At 41.8% G+C, this 16614-nt stretch overlaps 1 protein-coding gene across 2 annotated transcripts in view; it reads right to left on the bottom strand.

The window, feature by feature from the left end:
• LOC130913214 (pleckstrin homology domain-containing family A member 2-like) overlaps nt 1-16614 on the bottom strand; it is a 64078-nt gene that overhangs the window by 31069 nt on the left and 16395 nt on the right. For both annotated transcript variants that reach the window (XM_057831643.1, XM_057831644.1), the window contains 2 exons: nt 668-716; nt 429-526 (listed from right to left, as the gene is read on the bottom strand). In XM_057831643.1, coding sequence (XP_057687626.1) covers nt 429-526; nt 668-716 — 147 coding nt within the window. The remainder of the gene's footprint in view (nt 1-428; nt 527-667; nt 717-16614) is intronic.

Below are 16614 nucleotides of genomic sequence, written 5' to 3'. Positions count from 1 at the left end.
CCAAACTGGTTTGCGCTGATAGAGGCACCTGACATAACCACTCATTTCGACACATGTATAAAAGACGAGGAGATGATGTATTGTAAGCCACAATGACATCATGTGGAAATCTAAAAAGGCAGCCTGCCCATTAAAAGAAGACATTTTTGCATAAAATAAAACCTTCAAACAGGTATGTAACATTTGTTTGCGTTTGCCTATGTACATAAACAGAGGAAGGCTTTAGCAAAAAAACAGTCCAATATTTTCATACTCATACAAAGTCTATTGTATGTGAAGCTATCCCCAATTATAAAGGCAAAGGAAAGTCCTTCGAAGGAATGCTTATTGAAAATTGGAGCAAATTTCTAGAGTTTTTGGATGATCTATGGAAAAGTTTCACGTACTTAAAAAAAAACTTTCTTGGTGTTAATGTGTGCTACACTTACAGTAATCTTGCTAGCCTGGTTGAGAGCAGTGACCCAGTCCCTCATGTCTGTCACATCATTGGCTTGGAGGAAGTACCTTCGGGATACTGCGTTGATGACTGTGGGGAAGAAAAAAAAAAAAACATCAATAGCAGTTCCATACCTTCCTACAATCACTGCCTTATCTCAGTTTAGCACATGTATAAATAATTTGGTTTTACAGTGTGTGACTGTGACTCAGTGGTTCCCCGAGGACTTACCAAAGCAGAACTCTGTCTTTGGCTTCTGCTTCCCTGTAGCTTCATTTACCTGACAGCAGAACAGAGTAAGTGTCAAACATGAGTTTGCTTTGAAGTTGAGGTTTCTACGAAAGATGCACACACTAGTAGGCATGTGCAGGTTACCGGTTTCAAGGTTTACTGTGGTATGAAAACTTCTCGGTTTCCATACATCAAAAATTTTCCGTCATAACGTAGTACAGTGAAGGAATCTGACCTTTAAGCCAGATTGCCTGAACCACGCCAGCCAAACCGCCGGAACCGCGGTAGTGCAATTCCAACGACCCAGGCCGGCAGTGTCCCTTCAACCAGGCCAAAAGGCCAAACTCTGCGCGTTCACATTAGTTTTAACTAGGGGTGTCAAACGATTAAAATTTTTAATTGAGTTAATTACAGCTAAAAAATTAATTAATCGTAATTCAAACCATCTATAAAATATGCCATATTTTTCTGTAAATTATTGTTGGAATGGAAAGACCGAGATTGATATATACATTCAACATTCTTTCTTTCTTTCTTTATTATAACAATAAATCAACAAGATGGTATTACCATTATTAACATTCTGTTAAAGCGATCCATGGATAGAAAGACTTGTAGGTCTTAAAAGATAAAAATAATAAATATATAAATAAATAAAATATATAAATATTTATAAAGATTTATAGAAAATAAATAAAAGATAATAACTAGTACAAGTTATAGAAGTTTTATATTAAAACCCCTCTTCATGTTTTCGTTTGAATAAAATTTGTAACATTTTCAATCAAAAAATAAACTAGTAGCCCGCCATTGTTGATGTCAATAATTACTTACACAATGCTCATGGATGCTGAAGCCTATAAAATTAGTCGCACCCAAGCGCCAGCAGAGGGCGGCAGAAAAACACAACAAGTACACCTTTCACTTTGCTGTCCTTTTAATATGTTTGAGTGGGGTATTTGTGCGTTAATTGCGTCAAATATTTTAACGGGATTAATTAAAAAAATTAATTACCGCTCGTTAACGCGTTAATTTTGACAGCCCTAGTTTTATTTAACCCCTTGTACTGACTCCAATTCAAAAGCTGGAAAAAGGCTTCGAAACACAAGTTGACAATTTATTCCAAGTCTGCAGCAATCATACAGCACAGAGAGACCCGGGCGAGGAAGCAAACTGGATGCACGGTCACCATATCAGAAGTCAACAAAATAATCCCAGAGAGAAATGACAACTATTAGTTAAACATTCGGTCTTTTAAAGGCTCTGATCAGGCAAGCTATACTCCGAAGAAAGGGTTTGTTTGGGTGTTGTTTAGGATTATTCCCTGTGTGGATTGGGCAAGAGGGTTTTGAGTGTTACTGTTGTCAGAGCAACGAGAGTTGAGGATTTTGCCACCTCACCGCCACGTGAGTGCTAAGTGTCAACTTCACAGTCGCGGGTTCCTCTTTATCAGATGTTCCTTGTGGCAAGACAAGATGTCCCGTCATTTGTTCTGGACTGTCCAGAAGAGCTGATTGCGGGATTTGGTGAAAAACCTCCCAAAAACCTCAATTGACATCCAATTATCAAACTTGGAGGACTGGCTGTGAATGCATTATTATTCGCTCCCGGCCTCCCCCAGTCAAAATGGTTTGGACGCTCAGTGACATAAATGGCAGACATTGAGTGAATAACTAAAGAAATTGAAGACACCTTTTATAACTACATATTACATTCAGTTATGAAATTGTATTCACTGTAAATCAGGTCAAGAAACGCAGCGTTGTGAACATTCTCCCCATTATTTTCCCACTTCCATTACTGGTTTAAAAAGTGAAACAAGTAACTGTGGAGTTAGAAGTTCATATCTCTGATTTCAACTGTCCAGAGAGAAGCTGTCAGCATTGAAGCCAGATGTGATTATCTCTGCTCAAGTCAACATCTGGAATTTGTCAGCGACTCTTTTGCAGCTAAACTCTGCATGTGACCATTAGCTACAGCTGCAGATAGATCAGATTGTTTCTATCTGTTGGACTGCACGAAAGCCATCTCCGTACGCCCACTGGAACAATCATTAGGTACACATGCACATTCCAAGCAGACATCAGATACAAACGCGGCAGCAAATATTTTGTCTTTACAAAGAGAATAGAGATGGAGGTAGAACCAGAAGTCGACACAAACAGCAGATGTTAAGATAATCACTGGAAAATACTTGAGCCAGCTTGTGAGGGGTAGGGAACTTGGAGAATAAAACTTATCAAGTACTTTGATAAAACTTTGACCGTATTAAATCAATGGGCACAATAGGACATGCGATTGTTTAATAATTATTATAATTTTTTAAAATGTAAGCTTTTGTTTTCTTCATAAAAGCAGCAATTGTGCAGAGACATGGCTACCTGGATCCCTTACACCAATCTTCATTCTTCACAGATAAACCCCCCTTAGCCTGAATTAAACGGTATTATAATGAATACTAGGATTAAGCCTGTCGCAATATGCAATAATTCCATTTATCGCGCGATAAATAAAAATGAAGGCAGTAATTTTTCCGCTGCGATTTATCGCCTCGCGTGCACGTGTGTGCGCGCGTGCGGCAGACGTGCTGTTAAAAGTTCGGATTCCTCGTTACTAGGCATGTGCCGGTTACCGGTTTCACGGTTTACGGTGGTGTGAAAACGTCGCGGTTTCAAAACCACTAAAATTTTCCGTCAGACCGTAGGACAGTATTCGCTATTTTTCTTGTGTCAAAAATGCAGCCAGAAGCGGCTTGGCGCAGCAGCGCTCACCCCCTCCCGTTTGTTGCTGTGTGTGAGAGTGATGCTATCGGCTACACAGCCAGCTAACCCAAAAACAATTACTCCAAACATAAGGCGTACTGTTCTTCAATTTATTGAGCTCTCAAATCGTGGTAAGTTTAATATACAAAATGATTACATTTAAAATGTTGTACAATTAGATTTTTCCATGTGAGTAGCTTCCACAGATTAGCACCATGGAAAAAGTTCGCCAAAAACAAAAGACACATTTTCCTTTCAAATATACAAACTAAGTAAAAGCTTACAAAGATGAATGTTAGCCTAGGCTCAGCTGGGAGCGCAACTTCGTTGAGTGTTACAGCCGCAGAGTGAGAAAACAAGCTTGATTCGCTTGAATGAAGGGGAAAAAAATGATAGCATCAAAGATCGCTAATTGCGAACAATGATCTTGCCCTAAGCACAAATCCACGTTGGCTGGATCAAGGTGAGGTCTCACTCCCAATAGTTTTTTTTTTTTTTCAGATGAAACCTTTCCACAACAATATTGACATTTTAACTAACTTATACATTTTTACCTAACTTATGAATTCCTTATGTTCTTTTTAACACAAAGGCATGACATCATGTAGACTAGAGTTGACACAGTGGCTGAAAATGGCGAAACTTCACTTAAGCTTTTCCACCCACAAAAAAAAGTCATGCAGTATAAATTTTTAAAAAGTTTATTCAGAAGTGTTTTTACTTTATAGAAATTATTTTGTTCTTGCTGTAATCTTGTGCAACTTGAGCTGTGGCTGTGAGTATAGTCTATAAGTTATATTTATTTAATTTTATTTAAAATATTTTTTTATTGATAATTTATTCATTTTAATATATTCATGTTCCAATTTGCAACTATGGTCTGGAAAAAAAAAAAAAATCCTGTTCAATGGAAAAAAGTTGTTTGTTTTTTTTAACCCATACATCTCAAAATTTTGGGGAGCTATAATTGCAATACCGTGATACCGTAAAACCGCGGTATTTTTGCTCACGGTTATCGTACCGTCAAAATCTCATACCGGCACATGCCTACTCGTTACCAACTGCGCAAAATGCATCTTCGTTCCAGGTCCGGCAAAAACTAGCGCCGGAGCCAATCGTTCCCATTATATCCTATTGTTCAACGTATACCGGCCGCGTCAGTGCTCCGGAGTGACTGTGGACCATCTACGGCACGCCGGTGTTGTTGACGTGTGGGCGCTCCCGTCAGGAGTGACATTTCACGCGGGGCGGCTATTTTTCGCCACAACGCCGGATATTTACAACGAAGTCCGCCAAAACATTGTTACCGACTTGGCTGCGACGAACAACCTCGCTTTGACAACGAACAGCTGAATGAAATTAAGAGCGCTATGCTTCAAACGCGTCCTGTTTATGAAAGTCGATTGTCATATGCTGGTTTTGTGTAGTAATGAGCAGACGTGACTTCAGCGGCGCTTGCTAACTTTTTTAATGCGCCCACACAGTAGATATCATGAAATGGCAAACGAGATGTGCTACGTCCCATGCCATTGGCTACGTGAGCCCAGAGTGATTATGGGAGACGTAGTCCATATACTACATCGATGAATTCTAAACTGTCATGACTGAATGGAAGTTAAGAAGGCCAAATCAATCCATACCAGTGACTATAGATAATGTTGCAAATATTGTTAATTCAGTACGTGACACAGATGGATTCGGACCACAAATAGGCTATCTTGCTCATGTAGTAAACCTAGCTGCTAGGAGAGCTGTAGCAATCAACAGTGTGCCCTGCCTCACTTTACAAACAGTAAAGATTGTTCTCAGCACTTTTATACAATTTTTTTTCAGATCAGTAAGAAGTAAGCACATAAATATTTTGCACTAAAATGCATGTTTCTATGATGGCAATTTAATTTTTGCTCGTTAGCAAAAACAAAACAAAAACAAAAAAAAAAACGAAACAAAAAATATAATTGTTATTTTTTTACAGAGCATTAAATGCATTGAGTCGGATCCAAAATCGTGTCCCCTGTATCAAAAATCGTACCGAACCATGACTTAACTGTATCGTTGCATCCCTATGGAACACCATTGCAGAAGCTATGACGGGAAAAGTTTTCATTTGCCTAAATGCTTAAGTTATTAAGTGCAATTTTTTTTTTTTAAAACACATTTTATTTATTCTGTGTTTCTGTGCGGTATCAATATTTTTTATTTTTACTTAAGAGGGATGGTCTATTGTTTTTAGTTGTGATTTCTTAAAAAGTATTTTTGAATTTGAGAGTAAATATTTATCGCGTTCAAATTGGTGTACTTGATCTATTAATATATACAGTACACTGTATTCTCACTGTGTTATTGTAAGTTGGTAAAAAAAAAAATATTGGGGGGGGCGCAATAATATCGCATATCGCAATAATTTATGAGAATAATTATCGCACACTAAAATTTGTTATCGCGACAGGCCTACTAGGGATGTCCCGATCGCATATTTTTGCACCTGAGTTAAAAATCGTAGCGCTGCGCCACACCAAAATAAAAGGCGCCACACCTTGCAAATGAGATTTTTTTTTTTTTGGAATATCTTCTAATTATTAATTTGTATTATTCAACATGACGTCTAAATGGATATAAGAAGCTCATTTTTCCGCACTATTTGCCATAAATCGGCTGAAATAGCACGACAAACACAAATTGTTCCTTTACACGCTTTATTTTGAAAAGCGCTTCCGTTCTCCGCCTGAAAGTTTGCGCCTCTAGTACATCGGTGCGGGGATCGAAATGGGAGAAAAATCCACAGAGGCATTTGAAGTTAATAAATTTACTTCTGTCTTATACTGTAAAAACGACCTTCATATTGACATTGACGTAACGTTTAAGTTCTTTATGGCGTGTCTTTGACCCGAATCGTCGCCTCCTAGCATAGCATTTGCTCGGCGCTGATGTCACTCGTGATTTCAGATGAGGATTTCGAAGTACAGCTTTTTGGAAAGACAAAAATTCCTGAATACGAGGGTCCGCTAACAAAATGACAGTTGTTGTGGTGATCTAGGCCGTCGCGTTCCTAAATAATTAGTTAGCGTCTGAAGCTAATTAAATATTTCAAAACGTGAGGCTCACGCTCCCCAAATACGAAGATATTAGCTCTCACGTTCTGAGGAGTAGAAATAAAGAAATGGTTATGGCAAGCGGTGCATTTTAATGTTTATATAAAGTTTTCTAATGAGGCAAGATCACAGCCGGAGAAGAAGATCAGGAAAGTGCACAGTTCAGCGTAGGAGAACTCTCAACTAAGAAAAAAAGGAAAACAGAGAATCTAGCAGGGAACCAACATGGACAGAAATGGCAAAGTTCAAGCCGTGGCTGTACCACACAAATCAAGGTCAGTGGTAAGAATCCTGCACCTAATATTTTTAATAGTCATAAATTCATAATTGTATTATTTTACCTTAAATTCTGGTGTTGAAAAATGTTCGTTGTCTATAACCTGGCATATTCCTTATACAAAAAATTACAAGACAGATGGCGCATTTACATTGAAAGAAGTATTTTTCATCTCATTGAAACAAATCATGATTTGCACTAACAATCAGAAAAGTAACTCCAACAAAGACTTCAGTTTGAACTGAAGTCGGATTGACTAATGTAAATTAGACATATTTGATTTTCTTATTCCTGTGTAGGTGAAGACAGACTTGAGAATCAGGGGCACCTTGCAGCACGCCTCACTAAAAATTGACCATTATCTCCGTCAAACCTGACCGAGTGGAAACACAAAAAGCTTTTTACGTTGAAAATTCTTTTGAACAAACGCTTAACTCCCTGAATTCTTTATAAATATGGACGTAAAACAGTGTTGATTCTTGGTTAAAAGCAAAAGGACAGTTTGCATTTATTTTGTGTAAATATGTCGAATGTGCTGCAAGTCACTGTGGCGCCGCCTTGTCACCACAAAGAGCTTTTTCAGTCTCGATTATTTGTTAAAAGAGCAAAGAACCAGGCAGTTAGCATTTATTTTACGTACATATGTCAAATGTGCTGCTATTCTTTAAGCCGCTGTAGCGCCACCTTATCACCACATTGAGCTTTTTTCTGTTGAAAATTCTTGTGAATAAATGTTTAAATCCCTGAATTCTCAATAGATATGGACGTAAAACAGTCTTGATTCTTGGTTAAAAGCAAAAAAAATGTGCGGTTAGCATTTATTTTACGTAAATATTGCGAACTGACACCAATGCAGTAGCGGCTAATTCCTTCCATTGATTTTTTTTAACGTTTCAAAATGCATGCATGGTACGAAAAATGAAATAATTTGAACAAATCACTCCTGAGACAATGCTTCCTGTTTGTATACGGTACAGTTTTCGTGCTTTTTCAACCTAAATCTGGCGTTAGATTGCTGCGTGTGTGTGATTGAGAATAACTCCTTGTGATGTGGGCAGGCCCCCTACTTGAAGGCGTGGTGCAGTGGATGACGGACGTGACCCGTCAATATAATTATGAAGTCTATGACCTCGCCTAACGATGATTAACACTAGAGCTGAAACGATTATTCGAATAATTCGCGTATCTTGATTTTAAAAATTGATTGAGGCATTTTCTCCGCCTGGAGGAATCGTTTGCTAGCTCTTAAGCATGAAGTTTTGCCAGGACAACTTTTGATGCGGCACAACGCGCTGACGTCATGTGCATAGAGAAAGAAGAGAGTGGCGGCGGATACATTTTATTTTAACCGCACATGAATATAGAGGTAACGACGAAAAAACAGAAAATGTCCAAAGTGCGGGAGCATTTCAAGCTGGAGACCAAGGCGAACACTGTTTCATGTATTCACTGTAAGACAGCGCTTGCACACCACTACCCCTGCCCAGCCCCGGCTTCCGCACCCCCAGCTAGACCCCGCTTGATTACCTTTCTTTTTTTTTTTATTATTATTATTATTATTTTTTTTTAAAACCTGTCCTGTTCAGCTGTTTGACACAGAGAATGGAAGTCTAAGTGCCCGGATTCTGAACAGTTTTAATGTTTCACATTGAGAGTCTGACATACTCCCATTGTGATCATTCAAAATACCTTTTTATTATGACAAAGCAGCGAACAGGAAGGGATTATGGGGGGACAGAAGAAAAGAAATACAAGAGAAGAAGGAAAAGAAACACATACACAAACAACAACTAGAAATACATTGAACATCTAAACTAGTTACTAATATGCTGGTGCTATCGTCAGCGAGATGTATTTCCGGTTTACACCATGTGGGGGCCTATTGGCCAGTGAAAGAGGAGAATGGGGGTGGGGGTGTCTATAAGCCTATAAGCTAAGTGATTGAAAGGGGTAGAGTGTACACAAATCAGTTCTGTGATCTAGAACCCAGTAATCGTGTGAATCTCTTATGAGTGTAAGCCCGTTGGCGACCAACCCTACGCCGCTGCATCGCCAATCCCGGCACCGGGACCCCCGACCCGAGCATGCCCTACCACATCCAGCAGCACGCAGGCCCCACCGGGCGCGCGACAGCCACGCAGACGGGCGGAGAAGCCGCGCGGGCCCCCACCCAGCCAGCCCGGGGAGGTAGGGGGGTGGGGGGCCATGCGCAGCCCATCCCTCCTCCCGCAATCCAGCAAAGGAGCCATCGTCCCCCCCCCCCGGGACCCAGGGTGGTCCCCCGGGCCACCCGCGCACCCATCAACCGGCCTTCAGGGATGGCAGGAGGGGACGCATCACCAACCCCACGCCTACACCCACCCCCGCCCGCCCACCCGGGCCACGAGCCACAGCCGCAGCCCCCCAACCGGCACGCACGCCACGGGACCCCCAGCGGCCCACCAAGCCCCAGGCAAGGCAGGGTCCCCCGCCGGTGCAGGCGACACCCCGCTGATACACCGGAGCCCAGCCAGCGACCCGCGACGGAGCGCAGGGCGGATGCCCAGCCAGAGAAGAGAGGGGAAGGCGGAGGCAGGAGAACGCCCAGGAACTGCCACGGGGCGATGCAAGATCGGAGACCCGACCCCCCAACCTACTCCCGCGGCCGGCAGCCGAGGCAGAGGGGAGGCCACACCCCAGGAGCCACGCCATATAGAAAAGTGTGGGACCCACCTACCACCCCATTACTGTGGCTGCCAGGTTCCCGACTGGCAGCCATCACCCAGCACCGTGATGGGGGTGTGAGGGGAGGGTAGTGCAATGTATGCATTAAAATAGGAGAGCTTGGCTTGGGGCAGTGGGACCGCAGCATGGAGCTTCTGCCCAGCCGCCCGTCCCACCGCCCTTTGCCAGAGCTCTCCTGTGGAGTATGATGTGTGGTGCATTTAAAAAAGGTGCAGAGATGGCGGGGCCTGTGGTGAGGAGGCAGCCGTGAGGTACCCCCACCCCCAACAGGTCCCAACCATCCCACAACCTTGGTGTGTGGTGCATTAAAAACAGGGGGGAGCCGGGCCGGGACTGTAAAGCCCCGTCCCAACTCTCCCCGGAGAAATGTATGAGCATGTAAGTGCCAGGGTGAAAAATATTCAAGTGAGAAGTGCGTGAGTTAAGAGGCAGGCTCCCGCGGGCGTGGCCCCGTCCACCAGAACCACCGGCCGCAGGACGGAAGAGGCGTCAGGGCCCCGATCAATCTCCGCCCCAGACCACCCATGGCGCCTCCGCGACCGCCCACCCCCCTCCCACCCACCGAGCACCCACCCCGCACTCCGAGCAGGCGCCACACCAAGCGCCGGCGACCAGGGGACGTCCACCCCACCGGCAAGGGACAGCAAGCCTGACCCAAGGCCCCGCGGGCCCCAAGAGGCCCCGCCAATGACCCCGCCGGCCGGGGGGCAGCAGCGGCCGCCGCGGCCCAGGGAGGCGGACAGGGCCGGAAGCAGACCAAGGGGACGGAAGCGCACCCCCCACAACCCACCCCCGGGCCAGGAGGGGCGCGCGGCATGACACCAGAGGGCACCTCCCCGGCACCCGGTACAGGGAGACGCGGCTCCGGCCGGGCGGACCTGGGAGGGAACCATGGCTGCCGCATGCACCCCCCGGCCCCCACCCCAACTCCACCCCACCCCACCCCGCTCGATTACCGCCCCCGAAACCCAGGCGCCACAGCGCGACCCGCCCGCCTAGCCCCCGTTCCACTGAAGGCACCACATTTACACCGAAAGCGAAGGAGCAATACTCAGGACAAGGTAAAATGAAGTTAACATAGCGCTAATAAATAGGATCAACTTTACGGTACCTTGCTAACGAAATGTTAGCCCTGGGGAGGGCTAGGTTTCTATTAATTATGACTACTGTCGATGCGTGGCTAACGTGTCTTTCATACAGGCTTTATTTAATATATAGAAACACAGCACTGTAGAGTGATGAGGGTGTAAAATAAAAACATAATAGAGCTAACTGTCAATTTTAGCTTGGTAGTTATTGATGGATAAAACGCTAAGTAGCACTGGGGCCTAATGTGCTCCAATACCATACATTTATTTTGTCCATTGGAAAAACTCAAAATTGTATCAGGACTTACAATTTAGACTTAAACTTCACTAGAACTTAAAACTAGCTTGACACAAATGGAAATTCAATTGAAACACGTGGGAAAGCACCGTGTGTTATCAAGCTTAATGACATTTTTATGTAAGAAATAAGATTTTTTATATAAGATCTTAAGTTTTTTTGTGTTTGTTATTTTCAATGTATATTGTTGAAAACAGCCAACAATTGCATCTCAGATGTAACTAGAATAAAAAAAAAGACTAATTCACTGCTTTCACTCAAAAAAAAACTTTAGATCTTATTTAAAAAATATATATAAAAATGCCGTTACACTTGATGACACACATCACTTAAAAGTTAGGATTTTTTCCCACGTGTTTCAATTGAATTTGTGACAAGCCATTTTTAAGTTCTAGTTAAGTGTTAAGTTAGTCTAAACTGTAAGTCCTGATAGGATTTTGAGTTTTTGCAGTGTCAAAAATAAATGTATGATACAGGCTGTATTGGATTACATTAGGGACCAGTGCTACTTGGTGTTTTATCCAGGAATGACTACTGAGCTAAAATTGATAGTTAGCATTATTTAGTTTTTATTTTACACCATCACTCCACATTGCTATGTTATGTTAAAGCATGTATGTAAGACACGTTAGCCACGCATCGACAATGGTCATAAATAATAGAAACCTAGCCCTCCGCAGGGCTAACGTTACGTGAGCTAGTAACAGTAACGTTAATCTTATTTATTAGCGTTTAGCATTCTTTATTAGCGCTTAGCGCTGTACTGCTTTAAGATGGCGGCTGTTTACTAATACTGCGGCCGAGTCTGTCATTTCGCATCTAGTTCAACATACATGTGATCCCTATGAGACTCATCAGACGCTACCTGCTACCAACATAGCATCGTGCGGGCTAGTATTTAGCAACGTCGGAGTCGTATGTAGCGGCTGTCGGCTGCAGTAAGTTTTTTTTTTTTTGCTTCTTCCTCTTCGCACGTGACATCAGCGTGTTGTCCCTTTGTTTCTTCCTCTTCGCACGTGACATCAGCGCGTTGTCCCGCATTAAAAGTAGTCCGAGCAAAACGTGATGCTTACAGCTGTCAAAATAAATGATTACTCGAGGTGAATAAAATTACTCGGATCAGTTTTTAAACTCGAGTTACTCGAGTTGCTCGAGTATTCATTTCAGCTCTATGTCCAATTACTCGATCAATCAATGAAATTTTCGGTAGAATACTCGATTACTAAAATATTCAATAGCTGCAGCAACACATTTGTGCCTTTGATCGTAGCGCTACCGAGGGGTCTCTGGCCAGATCAAAGCTACAAACCTGTCAATCATCGTTAAACTTTAAGTACCAAACGCCAGCTGCACTGGTGACCAAGAAAACCAGTTTGGTCACACAGCTTTTCAGGAGTGAGCGTGAGAGGCTGTACGAGCATGTAGCAAAAAAATAAAACAAATATATTTTTTAACTAAAAACCCAATCCTTCTCACCCGATTTTGATCCTCTGAAAAACGGTGCGATTTTCAATCATGTGATCGGATCAGGACATCTCTAATGGATACAACGTGATCATAGTGAGTCAACCAAAGTCTTCCCAAACAGAGCTATTCAAGTCTGGTGAAAATTCTTCTAGTTTTAATGTCGCAATATACAGTATACTTTATATCGTAATATATCACAACGCCCCAAAAAGTCACAATGTCCGTTTTTTTTCCTATATCGTTCCGCTCTAGTAGCAGGTCTTAAGTGTTTAGAAAAGTTGGTTAGAAAAGTGTTTTTGCCAAGCGGAGACTAGGCAGCGGCTCGATGAAACAGCTCCGCTGACCCGGGGATGTGCATGGATGTTCACAGGTGCATGTTTGCGCAGAGTGTTCGACCCAAAGTCTCCCTATTGAAGGTAAGAAAGAGGGCTTTTAGGGGCAGTCTCTTAAGATTTCAGGGCTCTGTGTACTCATCAGGGGATTGGTGGAGCATGCATGGAGGAGAAAAAGTATTTCAAATTAACTCAAAATACAGTTGTGGTCAAAAGTTTACATACACTTGTGAAGAACATAATGTCATGGCTCTCTTGAGTTTCCAGTTATTTCTACAACTCTGATTTTTCTCTGCTAGAGTGATTGGAACAGATACTTCTTTGTCACAAAAAACATTGAACATGAAGTTTGGTTCTTTTATGACTTTATTATGGGTGAACAGAAAAAAGTGATCAAATCTGCTGAGTCAAAAATATACATACAGCAGCGCTAATATTTGTTAACATGTCCCTAAGCCATTTTCACTTTAATTAGGTGCTTTTGGTAGCTATCCACAAGCTTCTGGCAAGCTTCTGGTTGAATCTTTGACCACTCCTCTTGACAGAATTGGTGCAGTTCAGTTAAATTTGATGGCTTTCTGAAATGGACTTGTTTCTTCAGCATTTTCCACAAGTTCTCAATGGGGTTTAAGTCAGGACTTTGGGAAGGCCATTCAAAAACCTTAATTCTAGCCTGATTTAGCCATTCCATTACCACTTTTGATGTATGTTTGGGGTCATGGTCCTGTTGGAACACCAACTGCGCCCAAGACCCAATCTTCGGGCTGATGACTTTAGGTTATCTTGAAGAATTTGAAGGTAATCCTCCTTCTTCATTATCCCATTTACTCTCTGTAAAGCACCAGTTCCATTGGCAGCAAAACAGCCCCACAGCATAATACTACCACCACTGTGCTTGACGGTAGGCATGGTGTACTTGAGTTAAAGGCCTCACCTTTTCTCCTCCAAACATATTGCTGGGCATTGTGGCCAAACAGCTCGATTTTTGTTTCGTCTGACCACAGAACTTTCCTCCAAAAGGTCATGTCTTTGTCCGTGTGATCAGCAGCAAACTTCAGTCGAGCCTTAAGCTGCCGCTTTTGGAGCAAGGGCTTCCTTCTTGCACGGTAGCCTCTCAGTCCATGGGGATGCAAAACACGCTTGACTGTGTGTGTGTCTGAAACCTGTGTTCCAGCAGCTTCTAATTCTTGGCAGATCTGCTTTTTGGTGATTCTCGGTTGAATCTTCACCCTCCTGACCAATTTTCTCTCTGCAGCAGGTGATAGCTTGCGTTTTCTTCCTGATCGTGGCAGTGACAAAACAGTGCCATGCACTTTATACTTACAAACACTTGTTTGCACTGTTGCTCTTGGGACCTGCATCTGCTTTGAAATGGCGCAAAGTGACTTTCCTGACTTGTTCAAGTCAATGATTGTTCAAGTCAATAATCACTCACAAGAAATTGCGATTCGTGTTGCTGTATGTATATTTTTGACCCAGCAGATTTGATCACTTTTTCTGTTCACCCATAATAAAGTCATAAAAGAACCAAACTTCATGAATGTTTTTGTGACAAAGAAGTATCTGTTTCAATCACTCTATCAGAGAAAAATCAGAGTTGTAGAAATAACTGGAAACTCAAGAGAGCCATGACATTATGTTCTTCACAAGTGTATGTAAACTTTTGACCACAATTGTATCTTGTATAGTCCCTTTAACTATAAGGAAAATATCCATTTCAATTTTTGCCTTGTAGGAGATTGTTTTGACCGTTTGCGCATGAGCAGTACTACCTGAAAAATTTGAATATCAAGTACAAGTTTTATTTAGGTTATTCAACATTAAAAACCAACACATTTCATTGAGGCATTACACGCATATTAACATACAGTATGTCAAGCAGTTCCTTGTAACTTTGCTGAATAAGATTTTTCCGCTTACGAAACCACAAACCCACAAACTTAGAATTTAGAATACTGTGAAAGTCTTCAGTTTTGCCCACGGTTCGCACATGTGTAATTCAAAACACCTGCAAAAGGGTCTTGAGCTTTTAAGAAGTCACTCTTGGGTTGCCAATCTGAGATGACACTCTAATTTTCTGAATAGTACTGTACATTTATGTTATCAGCTTGAATTCCCATAGCTATGTCTGGTTTTCTTCAGAACAGTGATTTCCAAAAAGGGTGTGGTAGCACACAGTGTGCTGTGGGAGATCATTTTGGATGCTATGCGAAATTATCTTAAATTGATCAATTTATAATGAATGTATATTTGTTAATCTACCAACAAGTGACATACAGGAAAATGACATTCTCTTCCATTAGATGGCAGAAGACACAATAAACCTGCGTATCCACCGATTCACAAGTCTTCCTGTAAGATTTCAAACTTAAGTTGTGAGAAAATTCAGATGAAATCATGAACATTTTTTTTAACAACTAACAAAACTACATGGAATTTGTTGAAATCCACTCCATCGACTAATCAAACCCTCGCTAGCTTGAAGATTAAGCCCGATTTTAAAAATCCTGAACTTCCCCCTGTCAAATACTGTTCCAAATCTACAAATATGGACATCTATTAGGGGTGTGCCATCTTGGGCACCCCACGATTCGATTAGATTATGATTCAGGGTGCTACGATTCGATATTTGAACGATGATCACGGTATTGACGATGATCACGCTTATCGCGATTATCACGACTATCATGATTATCGATGCATCGTACATTACTGATTAATAAAGTAGCCAAACTAATTTATGTCCATTACTTATTTAAAATCGATGGAAACCTGCCCATACAACAAAAAGCTGCCCTTAAGCAGTTTATTTATTTATTTATTTTTACAAGAAAGTGCAAAAACATTAACCATTTTAAAGGGAGTACATATTTCTCTCAACAGTACAATAAAATTTACACTGTTGGAATGAATTCCACATTTTCTGGACACAAAGTGTCCTCAGATATAAGACTTTTTTTTTTTAACCAATATACTTTGTTTTCACAGTGTTACCTCCCTTGTGTCACTCTTGGAGTGACAGGTGGAAATCACAACTGCACTTGATCACTTTTAACTTTTTTAGCGTTTATTGCAGAGCACATTAAAAAAAAAAACACCGCCACACACACACTCATTACAGCGCGCGTACTTTCTTCTCTCCCTGCCCGCCCACGTGCACACACGCCTGTTGGCTCCCAGGCAGCACTTGCAACAAGATTTCTGTACTATTTCGCATGTTTGTAGTGTTACCGCTGTACTTAATCAGGGTTTTACACGTTCTGCGTATGAAATACACATTAGCGAATTAGCTAATTAGCTTAGCGCTCGGCGCTAACTATTAACATCTCAAAAACGACAACAATAAAGGCTACACAGTACAAGAGGGTTCGTGTACTCACCTCTTATAGACGCACACAGGTTTTAGCAACACACTCATGACATTTTTCAATTGAAATGCTTTAAAACTACAGCTGGACATCTGAAAGACAAGGTGCAACAAACTATCTCTCTTCCCCTCTTGCCCTAAAAATGAACTTGCGCACAAAAGCACGACCGCCGGGTCACACTGTGCCTGCCTGTCTCATACAAAAAATTATTTTCCAGTCTTTTAAAAAGGAGTAAATCTCTCTCCCAGTAACCAGGAGCATCCATCATAACGTTGTGCGTGCGTCCAGTAACAGTGTCCGTGCGGCTGACGTGTCTTGAATTTCGTTCCGCTACGAGCGCCTGTCATAAAGTTATGAGGGAAAATCATCGTTTTTGAATCTTTATGAATAGTAATCGAATCGTCACGTGTCGAATCGCGATGTATGTAATAATTAGGGCTGTCAAACGATTAAAAATTTTAATCGAGTTAATTACAGCTTAAAAATTAATTAATCGCAATTAATCGCAATTCAAACCATCTATAAAATATGTCATATTT

This window comes from Corythoichthys intestinalis, chromosome 3, assembly GCF_030265065.1.
Source record: "Corythoichthys intestinalis isolate RoL2023-P3 chromosome 3, ASM3026506v1, whole genome shotgun sequence".
In the NCBI taxonomy this organism is placed as follows: domain Eukaryota; kingdom Metazoa; phylum Chordata; class Actinopteri; order Syngnathiformes; family Syngnathidae; genus Corythoichthys; species Corythoichthys intestinalis.
This window is presented reverse-complemented; position numbering and strand designations above follow the sequence as displayed.